At 42.0% G+C, this 17231-nt stretch overlaps 2 protein-coding genes across 2 annotated transcripts; one reads left to right on the forward strand and one right to left on the reverse strand.

Annotated features, from left to right (window-relative positions):
• Positions 1 to 184: 184 nt before the first annotated feature.
• On the forward strand, positions 185 to 1960 carry LOC140802867 (uncharacterized). Its single transcript, XM_073158487.1, has one exon. It carries the CDS (start codon positions 185 to 187, stop codon positions 1958 to 1960), a length of 1776 nt encoding a protein of 591 aa, XP_073014588.1.
• Positions 1961 to 6045: 4085 nt separating this feature from the next.
• On the reverse strand, positions 6046 to 8212 carry LOC140802868 (uncharacterized). Its single transcript, XM_073158488.1, has 3 exons — positions 7399 to 8212; positions 6690 to 7231; positions 6046 to 6618 (listed from the first exon to the last, which is right to left on the reverse strand). Exons 1-3 carry the CDS (start codon positions 8210 to 8212, stop codon positions 6085 to 6087), a joined length of 1890 nt encoding a protein of 629 aa, XP_073014589.1. The 3' UTR covers positions 6046 to 6084.
• Positions 8213 to 17231: the final 9019 nt, after the last annotated feature.

Consider the following 17231-nt stretch of genomic DNA (forward strand, 5'->3'; position numbering starts at 1 on the left):
GGAATCCTCCCGGCGCTTCCTGACGAGTGTTCGTGACGCAGGTGACACCCAGCAATTAGCCGTGTATTGTCTACGTGGATCCGTTTACCAGCCAGGCGAGCTCGTTTACGGGCCAAGTGGGCAAGTTTATTTTAGCTACATCAGCTTGGCGCCGTCTGTGGGAACGTTACTTCGTCACTCGAGGATGCACACTCGTTCGCACTCTTCTCGCGATGCTACTAGGGAGGGACGCCCACCTCAGCCTCCTCCGCAGCAAGAAATGCTCATCACCCGCGAAGCGTTGGAGGCCTTGGTTAAAGAAACAGCCGCTCGCGCCGCGGCCGAAGCAGTTGCCCAGGCGCTAGCGCACCGCCAACATACTGATACCGGTGAAACGACTCCTGGAGACAATTCATCTTCTCGTGACCCTGGCGATACGTTAAGGAACAAGGATAAGACGCACAGAGAAGCTGAATCAGATGGTCGAACGCATCGTCCCCACACACATAGAGAAAGTGCCACACTCCCTACTTACGCACAGGGATCACGCACTTTGAGTGGACAAGATAGCCACCTGGCCATTTTACCTGCTCGGCGCAGCCCTTTTACCACCGCCATATTGGCTGAGTCATTGCCAGCAGGAATGAAAATCCCCAACTTGCCAGAGTTTGATGGAACAGGCGACCCGCAAGAGCATCTCGACAGATTTTATGCGAAAGCTGACTTGTACGATATCAGCGATGCCGCTTACTGCAAGATCTTCCGAACTACGCTAGCTGGCCGAGCGCTTGCTTGGTTCAACAAGCTCCCCTCAGGGACCATAGATAGTTTGGAGAACCTGACTCAGCGTTTCCTCCACCAATTCTCTATCAATAAGAAGTACCCAAAAACTGCAGCTTACTTGTTTACTGTAATTCAGAAAGAGGGTGAGGGCCTGCGTGAATACGTGCAACGATTTACGCAGGCTGTGCATGAAGTTCCCCATGTTAACCATGACCTGTTAGCCGGAATAATACAGCAGAACCTCCGCCACAGGAAATTCAAGGAATCGATAGCTGGGAAACCCCCTAATTCATTGGAGGAATTGTTGGAGAGAGCCGAAAAATATATACGAATAGAGGAGGCTATCGAACCGAGGTACTTGGGGAAGAGAAGAAGGGAAGAAGAGAGACCGGAAGGGGGAAGAAGAGAGGAGAAGCGAACAGCTCAAAGCCCACGGCTCCAGTATACTCCTTTGAAGGCACGTTTGTCAGAGATACTGGTAGTGGCAGAGCAACAGGGTTTGTTACAACCCCCGCGCCCAATGAAGGAAAATCCTAAGCGTCAGAGATCTGACAAGTATTGTCGTTTCCACAAAGATAAAGGTCATTCCACCGAAGATTGTTTCAGCCTTCGTGCTGAGATAGAAAAGTTGATCAAGCGAGGATATTTAAATGACTACGTGGATAGGCGTCGTGGTCAGCAGCGAGACAATAGGCGTCGTGACGACGATCGTCCGCATGGGCAGAGACAGGAACAAGGTGAGATGAGCGAGAAAGCCAAGCATAGAGATGAGAACCTGCCCACTGGGGGCATCATATCTGTCATAACTGGAGGGCCCGCTTGCGGAGATTCAAACCGTGCAAGAAAAAATCTCGCGCGCGCCGCCAGAACAAATCACACTTCCTCGCACTTAGCCGCGATTCAGCCGATAAACGAGGTATCCATGATAGATGTTGACATGACCTTTGGGAGTGAGGATTTGGAATTCCCTCGGGGAGAACACAACGATGCCTTAATAATTTCTGCTACGATTTCTAATTTTTGGGTAAAAAAAATATTGATAGACTCAGGAAGCTCGGCAGACATCATTTTTCATGAGGCATTCCAGAAGCTGGGTCTAGGCAATGTTCAACTAGCGCAAGTGAAAACACCTCTCGTCGGTTTTGCAGGAGAAGTAGTTGAAGCAATGGGAGAAGTTACTCTACCCATTTCATTATGATCTTATCCAAGACGGAGCACGAAAATGGTAAAGTTTCTAGTAGTGAAAGCTCCCTCGGCATACAACGTAATACTAGGCCGTCCAAGCCTAAACTTGTTTCGCGCCGTCGCGTCCACTTATCACATGAAATTGAAGTTCCCGACTTCTGACGGAACAGGAGAAGCAGTTGGAGATAGCAGGCTTGCTAGGGAATGTCATGCTTCTATTTTGCAAGACGCGGTGGAAACTCGGAGGAGGCAAGGACCCGGGATAGATTCCATAAAAGGGAAGAAGCAGAAGCTTGAGCAAGATTCAAGTGACAATGGAATACACCTGGTAGAGGGGAAGTCAGAGGACAGAGAAAGAATGACCGCAACGGAGGCTCTCAAGCGCATTGAAATAGTACCAGGTGACCCGAAAAAAACCCTCAAGATCGGATCCGATCTGTCAGAAAAGGTGGAGAGCGCTTTAGTAGCTTTTTTGCAACGCAACACCGATGCATTCGCCTGGGGTGACGGGCCATTACCTGGGATACCCCCTGAGTACGCGCTCCATCATCTTAATGTGAATCCACAGATGAAACCAATTAAGCAAAAAAAGAGGTCTTTTGGCCCGGAGAAAAACAAACATATAGCCGAAGAAGTTGAAAAACTCATAAGAGCCAACTACGTCAGACCTGTGTCATACCCGGAGTGGTTGGCAAATGTTGTTCTAGTCCCAAAAAATGGTGGAAAATGGCGTCTTTGCATAGATTTCACTGATTTAAACAAGGCATGCCCCAAAGATCTTTTCCCATTACCTCGAATCGATTTATTGGTTGACTCGACTGCAGGATGCGAACTGCTCAGTTTTCTCGATGCCCACCAAGGGTACAATCAGTTAAGATTGGCACCCGAAGATCAAGAAAAAGCGAGTTTCATCACCGATCGAGGGATCTATTGCTATGAGGTGATGCCCTTTGGACTTAAGAACGCTGGAGCAACATATCAGCGATTGGTGAACAAGATGTTCACGAACATGATTGGGAGGAACATGGAAGTATACATAGACGACATGATTGTGAAAAGTGTTCAGGCAGTCAAGCATGTGGATGACCTCGAAGAATGTTTTGGAGTGTTACGAAAGTATCAAATGAAGCTGAATCCGGAAAAATGTTCTTTCGGTGTGCGGGGTGGCAAGTTCCTTGGATTCATGGTTTCGCAAAGAGGAATAGAAGCAAACCCCGAGAAGATAAAGGCGATCTTGAGCATGAGTCCGCCACGAAGTGTGAAAGGGGTACAAGAATTAATGGGGAGACTGACTGCGTTGAATCGTTTCATTTCTAGAGCTGCAGACAAAGGTTTGCCCTTTTTCAGAATTCTAAGACAGGGAAAGGGGTTCAAGTGGTCGGAGGAATGTCAGCAGGCATTCGAAGAGCTGAAGAAGTATTTGACTACACCACCACTCCTAACAAAGCCCCAATCATGGGACACGTTGTTGCTCTATCTGGAAACCTCGTCTGACGCAATCAGTGCTGTGCTCGTGGTGAATGTGGGAAGAGAGCATAGACCCGTATATTACGTCAGTAGGACATTGCAAGGGGCAGAGCTCCGATATACCAACATCGAGAAATTAGCGCTAGCCTTAGTAACTGCAACAAGGAAATTACGCCCATACTTACTATGTCACCAAGTGGTCGTGCTTACCAATCACCCTCTCAAGCAAGTGCTATCTGGTCTAGAGGCATCTGGGCGAATGGTTAAGTGGGCTGTTGAGCTGAGCGAATTTGGAATTGAATTCCAACCTCGCCCAGCTATTAAAGCGCAGGTCCTCGCAGATTTTCTCGTTGAAATGACGACTAATGAAGCAGAGTGCTCCATCCCAACTTGGGTGGTCTATGTTGACGGATCCTCCACCGTGCATGGGAGTGGAGCCGGGGTGGTGCTAGAGAGTCCTCAAGGTGATATATTTCAGTATTCTATCAAATTGCTGTTTTCTGCATCAAACAATGAGGCCGAGTACGAAGCGCTCATAGCAGGAATTAAGTTGGCCCTATCGGCTGGAGCAAGAAGTTTAGTGGTGCATAGTGATTCCCAGTTGGTCGTTAACCAGGTCAATGGAACTTATGAAGCCAAAGAGGAAAAGATGACCGAGTACGTGACTCGGGTCAATGAGTTACTCGCTCTCTTAGAGAGTTGTGACATAAAACAAGTGCCTAGGGCAAAAAATGAAGTGGCAGACCGTCTAGCTAAATTAGCTAGTTCTTGGACAAACATCGACAGTAGGAAGATCACCTTCTTGACGGTCAGTAAGGAGGAAGCAGAAGAGACCACATGCAATATATTGTGCTTAGAAGGACAAGAACCAAGTTGGAAAGACGAAATTATTACCTACCTAAAGCACAACGATCTTCCCCAAGATCCTGCCGTCGCACGCAAGCTAAGGGTAAGAGCTGCGCGATTCACAATCATAGATGGAGAGCTCTACAAACGAGGCTATAGTCAACCATTTCTGAAGTGCCTAACTCTGAGCAAGGCTGATTACGTTCTCCGCGAGATCCACGAAGGGATTTGTGGAAACCACTTAGGAGGGAAAGCATTGGCCGGGAAAACCTTACGGCAAGGTTACTTTTGGCCGACCATGAAGAAAGACGCATTAGAGTTGGTGAAGCACTGTCGAGCTTGCCAAGAGCATGCCAATCTCCACCATCAACCCGCGACGTTGCTGCAACCACTGGAAAGTCCCCTGCCTTTTGCCCAGTGGGGAATGGACTTGGTAGGACCTTTTCCCCCAGCTACGGGACAGAGAAAATTTCTCATAGTTGCCGTAGATTACTTCACAAAGTGGGTTGAAGCAGAGGCGTTGGCGAAAATTTCGGAGAAAGAAGTGATAAGCTTCTTGTGGAAAAACATAGTGTGTAGATTCGGGATTCCCCGAGCGCTGATCTCGGATAATGGCACGCAGTTCTCTGGAAGAAAATTAAAGGAGTGGTGTGAAGGTCTCTCTATCAGGCAGTTTTTTACATCGGTTGGAAATCCACAAGCCAATGGGCAAACAGAGGTAACTAACCGAACTATATTGCAGCATCTGAAGACCCGTCTCGGCAAGGCTAAAGGCAATTGGGTGGAAGAATTGCCGAGCGCCTTGTGGGCATACCGAACTACACCTCGCTCGTCGACAGGGGAGTCTCCTTTCAACTTGGTACACGGTGTCGAAGCTGTAGCCCCCGCCGAGATAGGAGAGACCTTGTTAAGGGTAAAACAATACATGCAACTCGAAAATGATCAGGCCCTTCGAGCCTCTTTGGATATGATCGATGAACTGCGAGATGAAGCATCAGTCCGAGCAGAGAGATACAGAGCACGCATGGCTAGAGCTTACAATGATCGAGTAAAGCCAAGAGCCTTCCAGGTAGGCGATCTGGTCATGAGAAAAGTGGATGTCTTGCGCCCCGTCGGCAAACTTGACCCCAAATGGGAAGGCCCTTACAAAGTAGTTGAGATAGTCAAGATAGGAACTTATCGCCTCCAACACCAAGATGGGATAGTACTACCTCGGCCATGGAATGTAGCAAATTTGAGGAAGTTTTACCCATAGATGGACGCAGCTGAATAAAAGAATAAAATTTACATCTTGTTGTTTAAGTTTTGCATTTTTCTCCATGTAATTCCACCGTTGCGAGTTTCAATAAAGCTGTCGATTTTCTCTCCGTTATTAGCAATTAATAGTTGTGTGTAATACTCCAAGCGCTAATGCTCAAATCGTCACTTATATACCCATGTAGTCGTCAAAGGTTTCCCGAACAAAAAAAAAAAAAGGGGTCTGGCCAACCTCGCGGGATCGCCGGCATGACGACACTATAAGAGGTCAACGACGACATAAGTCCCGGGATACCTTACCACCCTTAATGGGGGTTTAGGACTTCCCTTTGAGACAAAATATTGGGAGATTGATCTCCTCCCAAGTATAAAACTAAGCATTGCGTTAGCATAACATACGAAGCTCCCGCGTAAAACAAATCCAGCAGATATATAGAATAAAGAGCGTTAATTCCCAAACAACTATCCAGTACATATTGAAGTACCAAAAATAAAAGCGAATAGAGTAACTACAATAGTAACGAATGAAAATCAAAGATAAAGAATGACGATAAGTGCGGCGTAATACTATGTTTCTTCTTCTGCAGCCTGAAGATCCAATGCCTCGATCATCTCGGCATCCCCCAATGGGATATCGTCAATGGAGATTCTGCTTATCTCCAAGACGCTAGGCTCAATCATCATCACTACCTCTTCTGGCACATGTCCAGTCTTCCTCAACTGATCTCGACAGTCCAACACCACGTCATCATGAATTGTCATGGCCTGATCAAGAACGTCATCGCGAAAGGCATCAGACGCTTTGAAAGTCCGAACACTTTTTTCCTCAACATTTTTCAGAAAAGTTTTGCCTGCCTCAGACTCAAGAAACTGGCCACCAGTCTTCAACTCTGCAGAATGTTTCTCTTCAAGGATTGCAAGATCTTTTACTTTGTCAGCAAGTTTTCTCTGCACTTGAAGAAGTTCCGCACTGATTTTATTCTTCTCCTCGATAAGACGGCAATTCTCCTCCTTCACACGAGAAACCTCTTCTCGCCACTTGTCTTGATCGTTCCGCAATTTTTCCTCCCGAACTCGTACAGCACATGCTAATGACAAACCCTGCAACAAGTAGAATAAACAATTAGCACGCCGACAAAATCAGCAAGATGCTAGCATAATCAACACACTACCTGACACGAGTTCCACGCAAGAGAGTGCGCAAATGAATCTGTAGGCAATGACACCAAGTGGACCATGTCATGGTCCCCCACAATACTCCGTCCCTTCTTCCACCCAATCTTTGGGTCTTCTAAGTCCCAAAAAGAGTCAGCCTTCTCCTTATGATTGACCCCATCCACGAAGATATGCTTAGCACGCGGAGTCTTGGAAGACGTCCCTTGATCGTCCGCACGGACCCTCTTAACATTTTTTGATATCTCTTCAGCATCCTTCTTTTGCGCCACCTCGTGACCTCGTTTTTTATCCTCTTTTCCTCCATTCGAAGGTTGAGCCTCCAAAACTCTGTTTGACGGAGAAAAGTTATTTTTCTTTGGCGCGTTAGACTCAGGCCCACGATAATGCTCGGAGCGGCTTCGAGGGAACCCTCTTCGGATGATCTCACGAGATTCTAAAGCCGCACGACTTGTAGGTGCTCGGCTATTCCCCGCAATCGGGGAGCGCCTCCCTACAACGGCCTTGCGAGCCCGGATCCCTGCCAAGTCGAACTTGTTGCCTGCAAATAGACAATGGGTCAGAGATGTCAGATAACAAAATTTAAAACAACAAATTATAATGCGAACATGGAAAAGCAAGGCCAAAGAGAAACAGCAAGCAAGGAATAATTAAATAAATAAGTTTATATATATATATAAAAAAATATATATATATGTATATCTATACCAGCGCTATTTAAACTCCCAATATTAAAAAACTCTTCAAAGAGACCTAAGTCTCGGCATTGAAGTTGCAGCGCATGGTGAGTTTCTGTCATTGCAATTTTCCGAAGTCCCGAGCTCCAAACCGCAGGTATTCCCCACCCGCAGTCCTTGGCGTAAAAAAATTGGGATTTCCAAAAACTCTTTGGGGAAGGAATTCGGGACAAAAATTTACATTTAGGTCGAGGTTGGAAGTAGATAAATGAATCCGGTTTACTCCTGCATCCCGAGAAAAGTGAGTGGAACAATTCTACACTTGGAGGCATTTGAATTCCCTTTACCTTATGGCAAAAGGCCGTAAAGACTATAAGGGCATTCGGGGATAGTTGACTAAAGCTAATACCGAAACTGTCGACCAAGTTCACTAACAAAGTTTGTGGAGGAAACACCAAACCGTTAGTAAAATGTTCAAGGAAAATAGTGAAATAACCCGGCGGTGGGTCGTGACAATTATGTTTAGGCCCCGGAACCTTAAGGTCGCACTCCGATGGTATCCTAAGCACTTCACGCAAACTCTCCAGATCTTGACTAGTCAAAGCATCGCCCAAGTCATCACCCAAAAGTTCACTCGGTTCATGGACATCCTCCAATAAGGGACTCTTTAATGGCTGATCTCTTTTGGAAAGTCCACATGAGGCTAAAGATCGAGTCTCAGGATTAATCCCAACGCATGACCCACCGAGGGGTTGGGAAGTATCCGACTCTGAAAGATAATAGTCAGAATCATCACTCTCACTAGAGCCACTATTGGACATTTGGCTACGCCTACGGTTAGCCATCAACAGAGAGTACTCTTTTCCACGAGGAACGAAACCTGCAGAAGTGTTTTGGTAAAATAATTTATCAAAACTCCGGCACACAACATCCAAGTACTCAGATCAAAAATATGATTGTATATATATATATAGGTATTTAGATTTTTTATCAATCAGTCGTCACTACAACCATCGCCCAGCAACATATCAGGTTTCGGAATTCATCCTTGGATATTTCTAGACCCCGGTAAAAATTGAAGTGGACTCCCATGATTTTGGTGGAGGTTTTCGGGTCCCCGTATTCGCGACGCCGACGATGTTTTGGTTCTCCCCATCGGTCCCCTAAAGCGATCTTTTGGGTTAAAATGCGACCATTGATCCGGAACCATCAGAAGATATGTGGTCATGACTTTTCTGAGCCTCCTCTGTTACAGTTGGTGAAGCATTTTTTGGTCCACCACGGAAGCCCGATGTCTTCCCATGTCTCTAGGTGCTTGTCCCATGTATATTGTATCGTGAAATCTACATGGCCGTGAGGGTAGAACAAACACAGCACCGGTCTTAACGGCTCGGATCTCGGACGGACCACCTTATATTTTTTTGGATCACCTCCATGGCCGTATGGGTAAAGCCATCATTCAATATGGTTCTGCTGCACCAATTCTTGGCTGCCCGCCTCACGGCATACGCCTCACTTCTGTCCACCTTCACGAAATCTCTTCCGGATCAATCGCCAGTGTATCGCACCACGGCTAAGAATCGAGTTCATACCCGCTTCACCCGTTAATTCTAGATTTGTGTACTGTTCGCCATGCCTTAGCTACAGCGCTTTGATTACTCGATCTCCCCAGTGAAGAAACGTTATCTAGTACAAGCCAGCGAACATGAGGATCGCCACTCCATGCTCCCTTACCGTTCCCAGATCGGTGCACGTTTTCGGCTTGGATGCGGACAGAAATCAGAGCAACAAACTGATGGTATAAGGACGATGGAATTACACATCTGGGGCGGGGAGTCTTTTTTCCTTTCCATCGCCTTTGGTTCTCTTGGAACTCCAGTGGGCATCACCCTCTTTAGGTGGACCGCACGCAGACGAGTATGTTTTATTTTGGTATGAGTAATCATTCCAATCGTATTCACACATAAGAATTAACGATGAACAGTAACACTTGTTAGTTTCGTACAACAATAGTAATTAAAAACAGAAAAGTAGGTGCAAGAGAAATCAATAAACAGCAAAGTAAAGAATAGTGAAGATACTTACTCATGTCAAGTCAGTTGGACTTTTCTCTCTTTTTCAACTCTCCTCTTTATTTTTTCCTTTCAACTGGAAGCATTCATATAGCTGTCGAGGAGGAGAAAATCTGGTGAAATCTCCTTGACTTGCTCATTTCGGGGGATTTTCGGTTGGGAGCATATTTTATTTCAGCAGAAGATGCATCCCTTCATTCGGATGAGATTTTCTTCAGAGTAACAACAGTAAAAATTAACAAAGTAATTTAAAATTCTAAAAAATAATAAAATAAATAAAACAAAACAAAGTGCAAAAGTCTTTCTTAATTCATTTTCGTGAATAACTTTTACTCTCGATCATTTCACTTAGTTAGAAGTGTCCGAGAGTGGGGGGCTTATGATAGGTAATGTTCCTATTTAATTTTTGGTGATAGTCCAATTAGTAATTATATTAGTTGGCCCATTCAATGTTAAAGCCCAAATTGCTTGTAAAGGCCCAAGCCCACTAGGCACTCTCGAAATTCCTATAAATAGAGGATGTCTCTCATTATTCAAGGTATGCTCTCATTTTTCCTCTAAAGCTCTTAAATTCTCTGAGTTTTCTCTGAATTGTTTACTGACTTGAGCGTCGGAGTGCCTACGTCAGGAATCCTCCCGGCGCTTCCTGACGAGTGTTCGTGACGCAGGTGACACCCAGCAATTAACCGTGTATTGTCTACGTGGATCCGTTTACCAGCCAGGCGAGCTCGTTTACGGGCCAAGTGGGCAAGTTTATTTTAGCTACATCAATAATAATTATGTTGAATTATGTACATCCCAAAAGATGATCAACAATGCAGATATGATTCCAAAGCTCTCCCGTTTAAGTAGCATCCTCAACCTGCAGCAAGAGACAATTGTTTCGATTAACATGTGGTTGAAGAAATATTGAACTCGATAGATATTGAAAATGTTAAATTAAATATTTTGAAAATTTGAAATAGCTTGTAATTTATTGGGTCTTTTGCTGCAGAGTGTCGCTGACGATGTAGCCGTCGCTTTGGCTTCTTCCGCCGATGTTGCCGTCTCTGCCGCCGGACTTAATTCGGAAAACATAAAGAAATTGGTAAAAATTCTTTTATCTCTTAAGTGAGTTTTAAATTCATGGTAAAAATTCTTTTATTTCCAAGGATACAAGTATATATATTAGAGGTTTGTTGTTAAATTTTCTTGAAAGCTAAAATGGTATGCTGCTGTGTATTTATTAGGCTGGGTTTGTGTCACGCCCCGAAACTCGGGATTGACACCGGCGTCACTCATCCATCACAAAATCGAAAAACAACTAGCCTCGTAGCACAGTATAAACCGAAACCAGTTTATTTCATAAATTCGCCAAAAATAATCATTGTCTTTACAACTGAATAAATTGAATAAATTGCGGAAGCGTTTACAATTAAAATAAACCTACTAAAATTCTTAAATCTTTGCAGCATAATTCTCGATATTTAAATAATTTCACCATCCCCAAAATTGATCCGACTCTTCTTGCTCAACTTGTTCCTCTTATTTCTCTTCGGATTTATCTGGGAAGGTTGTAAGGGGTGAGTATTTTGGGAATACTCAGCAAGTGGGGGCCGTTCGAGTACACAACAACATGCATATAAAATTCGAAACACATACACACACACACCATGCATACTTTGACTCGTACCACATTCATATCCTTGACCTGACACTGAGATTCCTCTACTTTCAATGGTTTACTGACGTCAGTCCCTAATTTTTATTCCTCTAAGGGGGCGAGGTCGAATCGGTTATATCCCCACCGTATGAGGGTCATATCATAGTTGGGATTCCCTCCCATTTCAAGTCGAATCCTCACAGTGTCAACATAAAACCCATGCAGAAATCGTAACCAGAAGGGGTAGAAGAAGAATTGTACTCGACCGAAATTTCGAAAATACGAAAATAAATGCACCGAAAATACACAGTTTAAAACAAGCCCACTTACCTTAAATTTCTTGAAGAAAAACATGAAAACTCCGGTGGCTGGACTGCGGCAGCGCTTCGCTGTGATCGAAAATCCTAAGGAACTAGGGGAGGGAAACTCGAAAATTTGGAGAAAAAGAGGTGTGATTTTCGAGACACTGAGCCCTCCTATTTATAGGGGTTGGCTGCTATCCTGATCGTGTATCAAATCGACTTTAAATTCTGAATCAAATCTTCATCTAAAATCGTGATCAAATCTACATTTATTCTTTATCCTAAACTTAAATTTCGAAATTTCTATGTATATCCCAAGGAAATTTTCGAAATTATGCCTTGCCCAGTCTGCAAAATTTCGACTTTTGTGTCTAATTCCCAATATTCGGTAGATTTTTGACTTCCTAAAATAATAAAAATTATATTTCTTAAATCCCACAAATTTGCTTACTTAAATCCAAAATTTAGTGGTATTTTTCCACAAATACTATTTGGATTATTTTTCCTAAAATCCCGGTAGTTGAACTTTTAAATATTTCCCAAGACTGCATTTATCGCGTAGACTCTCCCTACTATTTTCGAAAATCCTTAACAAATCTTCCAATATTATTTTCGAAATTTACATGATAAAATCCTCAAGATTTTTAGTTCCGAGATTGGATTATCTTCTTGCTTAAATCTTGATCCAGGTGTATCAAATCTTAGATCTGTCTCCGGTAAAATTCAGCATATCTCAATTTCTGAAAAAAATATACACGATATTATTTAAATTCTTGATAAAAAGTATTGTACCCGGTAGAATTATCCAATCCAAAAATTACAACTACTATCACGATAAAATCGAGATCTTGGATTTTACAGTTTGTCCGCGTTGGTGCTGGGTTGACGATGCTGATGCAATTGGAGAGCTTTGGGATTCTTCTTACGATAAATTTCATAAAAATACCTCTGTCAATATTTGAATAAAGATTCAATACCTAACAACATTTTTTTAGGAATCAATACCTGACAATGCTATACTTTAGTTTTAACTCCTTACAAATCCAAATTTACAATTTTGCCCTTTTATTATTTAAACAAATATATTATTTTATCCACAAAATTTGCACGTGTCTTCTCCATCTAAAATATAATTTTTTAAAAATATTGTATCTCAATTCATAGAATAAGAATAAATATTTATTTTGACATACGTAGTACCTATTTTGGGGGTTTAGATACTTGATTTCGCTATTTGAATACTTCAAATATATAAGAAAAATACTATATTTTCGAGCAATCACCACAAATTCAGTCATAGTTGGTCTCTTCATGAAAATTCATTAGGAAGATTTATTCATGTCATTTTATTTTTTAAAAAAGTACGTTATAAATCATCATTAAATAAGATTAAGTATTTATTTTGACATACAAAGTACCTATTTTGCAGCTAGTTATTGGCCTCGCGACAGCCATATCAGCATGGAGGAAATGTTGCTAGATGGTGTCGTTGAAAAGACCCGCAAATATGTTAGCGCTGTGTTTACCAAAGAGCTCGTGCATGTTTCCAAACTTAAGCTAAGAGCTGAAGAAGCTGAGAAAGACCCCCTATGGACCCTCCTAGTTCGTGAGTCGGAACTCGTGGGCAAACTTGAATTAGAGAGGAAGGTTTCGGCGACTAACTACATTTTGCGTGGGGAGCCTTTGCCAAAATCCGAAGAAGATTTAATGTTTGATTTGAACATAACCATGAAACATTTAGAAGATGGTTTTGATGACAGATATGGTAGCGTGATTGAGGAGTGGGTGGACAATTATGGGCTTAAATTGTTTGGGGTAATATGTTTTATTTCAAGTATTATAAGAATAAATCTGGATTTTTTTTTCTTCAAGTGTTAATTATTTTAAATCATGTTGTCATAGGACTTCATGTGGGTAGACGTGATATTGAAGATAATAAAATACCACGGCTCTTTTGTTACAATGATGAAGGTCAAGAATTCCAGAGAGGAATTCAAGGCTGAACCGCTTTGGGGGGAGATGGTAGCCGAGTCGGAGCTTTTGAAAAAATTCGAGTCGGAATTGTATGAGGCGGTGTTACGATATCTTTGATACAAAGCGCAACAGCCAACGTCAAAAAATTATTTCAAAGAAAAGTTGTGCTTGGTGGTGTCAAAATCGGGGGAGGAGGCCAAGGCGATGGCCACATCATCAGCGGCACTCTGTAGCAAGAGATCCAATGAGTTGTAAGCTATTTCAGCTTTTCAAAATATTTAATTTAATATTTTAAATACCCCTCGAGTTCCATATTTCTTCAACCACACGGAACACAAATCTTCGATTTCGACATCGCCTAGCAAAACTTTTCCTCGAAATCATTTTTCGACATTGGTTGTTGCGCTTTTATCGAAGATATCGTAACTCCGCCTCATATAATTCCGACTCGAATTTTTTCAAAAGCTCCGACTCGGCTACCATCTCCCCCCAAAGCGGTTCAGCCTTGAACTCCTCTTTGGAATTCTTGACCTTCATCATTGCAACAAAAAAGCCGTGATATTTTATTCTCTTCATTATCACGTCTACCCACATGGAGTCCTATGAAAACATGATTTAAAATAATTAACAACACTTGAAGGAAAACAAGTCCAGATTTATTTTTATAATACTTGAAAGAAAACATATTACCCTAAACAATTTAAGCCCATAATTGTCCATCCACTCCTCAATCAAGTTACTACATCTATCATCAAAACCATCTTATAAGTATTTCATGGTTATGTTCAAATCATACATTAAATCTTTTTCGGATTTTGGCAAAGGCTCCCCACTCAAAATGTTGTTAGTCGCGTAAACCTTGCTCTCCAATTCGAGTTTGCCCACGAGTTCCGACTCACGAACTAGGAGGGTCCATATGGGGTCTTTCTCAGCTTCTGCAGCTCCTAGCTTAAGTTTGGAAACATCAACGAGCTCTTTGGGTACTGATTCCTAAAAAATTGTGGTTAGATAATGAATCTTAATTCAAATATTGACAGAGGTATTTTTCTGAAATTTACCGTAAGAAGAATCCCAAAGCTCTCCAGTAACATCAGCATCGTCAACCCTGCAACAACGGAGACCAACCCAGTCTTATAAATACGCCGCAACATACTATTTCAGCTTTCAAGAAAATTTAACAACAAACCTCAAAAATATATACTTGTATCTTTGGAAATAAAAATTTTTTTTACCATGAATTTAAAAATCACTTACGAAATAAAAGAACTTTTACCAATTTATTTTTTATTTGAATTAAGTATCGCAGAGGCGGTGACATCGGCGGAGGAGGCCAAAGCGACGGCTACATCGTCAGCGGTACTCTGCAGCAAGAGACCCAATGAATTAAAAGCTATTTCAGCTTTTCAAAATATTTAATTTGACATTTTAAATACCTTTCGAGTTCCATATTTCTTCAACCACACGGAATACAAATCTCCGATTTTGACACCGTCCACAACAACTTTTCCATGCAATCATTTTTTGACGTTGGTTGTTGCGCTTTGTATCAAAGATATCGTAACGCCGCCTCATACAAGTCCGACTCGAATTTTTTCAAAAGCTCGGACTCGACTACCATCTGCCCCGAAAGCGGTTTAGCCTTGAACTCCTCTCTGGAATTCTTGACCTTCATCATTACAACAAAAGAGCCGTGGTATTTTATTCTCTTCAATATCACGTCTGCCCACAAGAAGTCCCATGAAAACATGATTTAAAATAATTAACAACACTTGAAGAAAAAAAATCTAGATTTATTCTTATAATACTTGAAAAAAAAGATATTACCCCAAACAATTTAAGCTCATAATTGTCCACTCACTCCTCAACCATGCTACTATATCTGTCATCAAAACCATCTTCTAAGTGTTTCATGGTTAAGTTCAAATCAAATATTAAATCTTCTTCGGATTTTGGCAAAAGCTCCCCACGCAAAATGTAGTTAGTCGCGGAAACCTTCCTCTCAAATTCGAGTTTGCCCACGAGTTCCGACTCACGAACTAGGAGGGACCATATGGGGTCTTTTTCAGCTTCTGCAGCTCCTAGCTTAAGTTTGGAAACATCCACGAGCTCTTAGGGTACTGATACCTAAAAAATTGTTGTTAGGTAATGAATCTTAATTCAAATATTGACAGAGCTATTTTTCTGAAATTTACCGTAAGAAGAATCCCAAAGCTCTCCAGTAACATCAGCATCGTCAACCCCAGAGACCAACCTAGCCTAATAAATACACGTGGTATTTTTCTGAAACCCCAAACAATTAAGCCCATAATTGTCCACTCACTCCTAAATCAGGCTACTATATTTGTGATCAAAACCATCTTCAAAGTATTTTATGGTTATGTTCAAAACAAACGTAAAATCTTCTTTGGATTTTGGCAAATGCTCCCCACGCAAAATGTAGTTAGTCGCAGAAACCTTCCTCTCCAATTCGAGTTTGCCCACGAGTTTGGACTCACGAACTAGGGGGGTCCATAGGGGGTCTTTCTCAGCTTCTTTATCTCCTAGCTTAAGTTTGGAAACATCCACGAGCTCTTTGAGTATCGATTTCTAAAAAATTGTGGTTAGGTACTGAATCTTAATTCAAATATTGACAGTGATATTTTTCTGAAATTTACCGTAAGAATAATCCCAAAGCTCTCCTGTAACATCAGCATCGTCAACCCTGCAACAACGGAGACCAACCCAGTCTTATAAATACGCCGCAACATACTATTTCAGCTTTCAAGAAAATTTAACAACAAACCTAAAAAATATATACTTGTATCTTTGGAAATAAAAAATTTTTTTACCATGAATTTAAAAATCACTTACGAAATAAAAGAACTTTTAACAATTTATTTTTTATTGAATTAAGTATCGCAGAGGCGGTGACCCAATGAATTAAAAGCTATTTCAGCTTTTCAAAATATTTAATTTGACATTTTAAATACCTCTCGAGTTCCATATTTCTTCAAAACCATCTTCTAAGTGTTTCATGGTTAAGTTCAAATAAAATATTAAATCTTCTTCGGATTTTGGCAAAAGCTCCCCACGCAAAATGTAGTTAGTCGCGGAAACCTTCCTCTCAAATTCGAGTTTGCCCACGAGTTCCGACTCACGAACTAGGAGGGACCATATGGGGTCTTTTTCAGCTTCTGCAGCTCCTAGCTTAAGTTTGGAAACATCCACGAGCTCTTAGGGTACTGATACCTAAAAAATTGTTGTTAGGTAATGAATCTTAATTCAAATATTGACAGAGCTATTTTCTGAAATTTACCGTAAGAAGAATCCCAAAGCTCTCCAGTAACATCAGCATCCTCAACCCCGGAGACCAACCTAGCCTAATAAATACACGTGGTATTTTTCTGAAACCCCAAACAATTAAGCCCATAATTGTCCACTCACTCCTAAATCAGGCTACTATATTTGTGATCAAAACCATCTTCAAAGTATTTTATGGTTATGTTCAAAACAAACGTAAAATCTTCTTTGGATTTTGGCAAATGCTCCCCACGCAAAATGTAGTTAGTCGCAGAAACCTTCCTCTCCAATTCGAGTTTGCCCACGAGTTTGGACTCACGAGCTAGGGGGGTCCATAGGGGGTCTTTCTCAGCTTCTTTATCTCCTAGCTTAAGTTTGGAAACATCCACGAGCTCTTTGAGTATCGATTTCTAAAAAATTGTGGTTAGGTACTGAATCTTAATTCAAATATTGACAGTGATATTTTTCTGAAATTTACCGTAAGAATAATCCCAAAGCTCTCCTGTAACATCAGCATCGTCAACCCTGCAACAACGGAGACCAACCCAGTCTTATAAATACGCCGCAACATACTATTTCAGCTTTCAAGAAAATT

The sequence above is a fragment of the Primulina eburnea genome, chromosome 10 (assembly GCF_022965805.1).
Source record: "Primulina eburnea isolate SZY01 chromosome 10, ASM2296580v1, whole genome shotgun sequence".
NCBI classification, from domain to species: domain Eukaryota; kingdom Viridiplantae; phylum Streptophyta; class Magnoliopsida; order Lamiales; family Gesneriaceae; genus Primulina; species Primulina eburnea.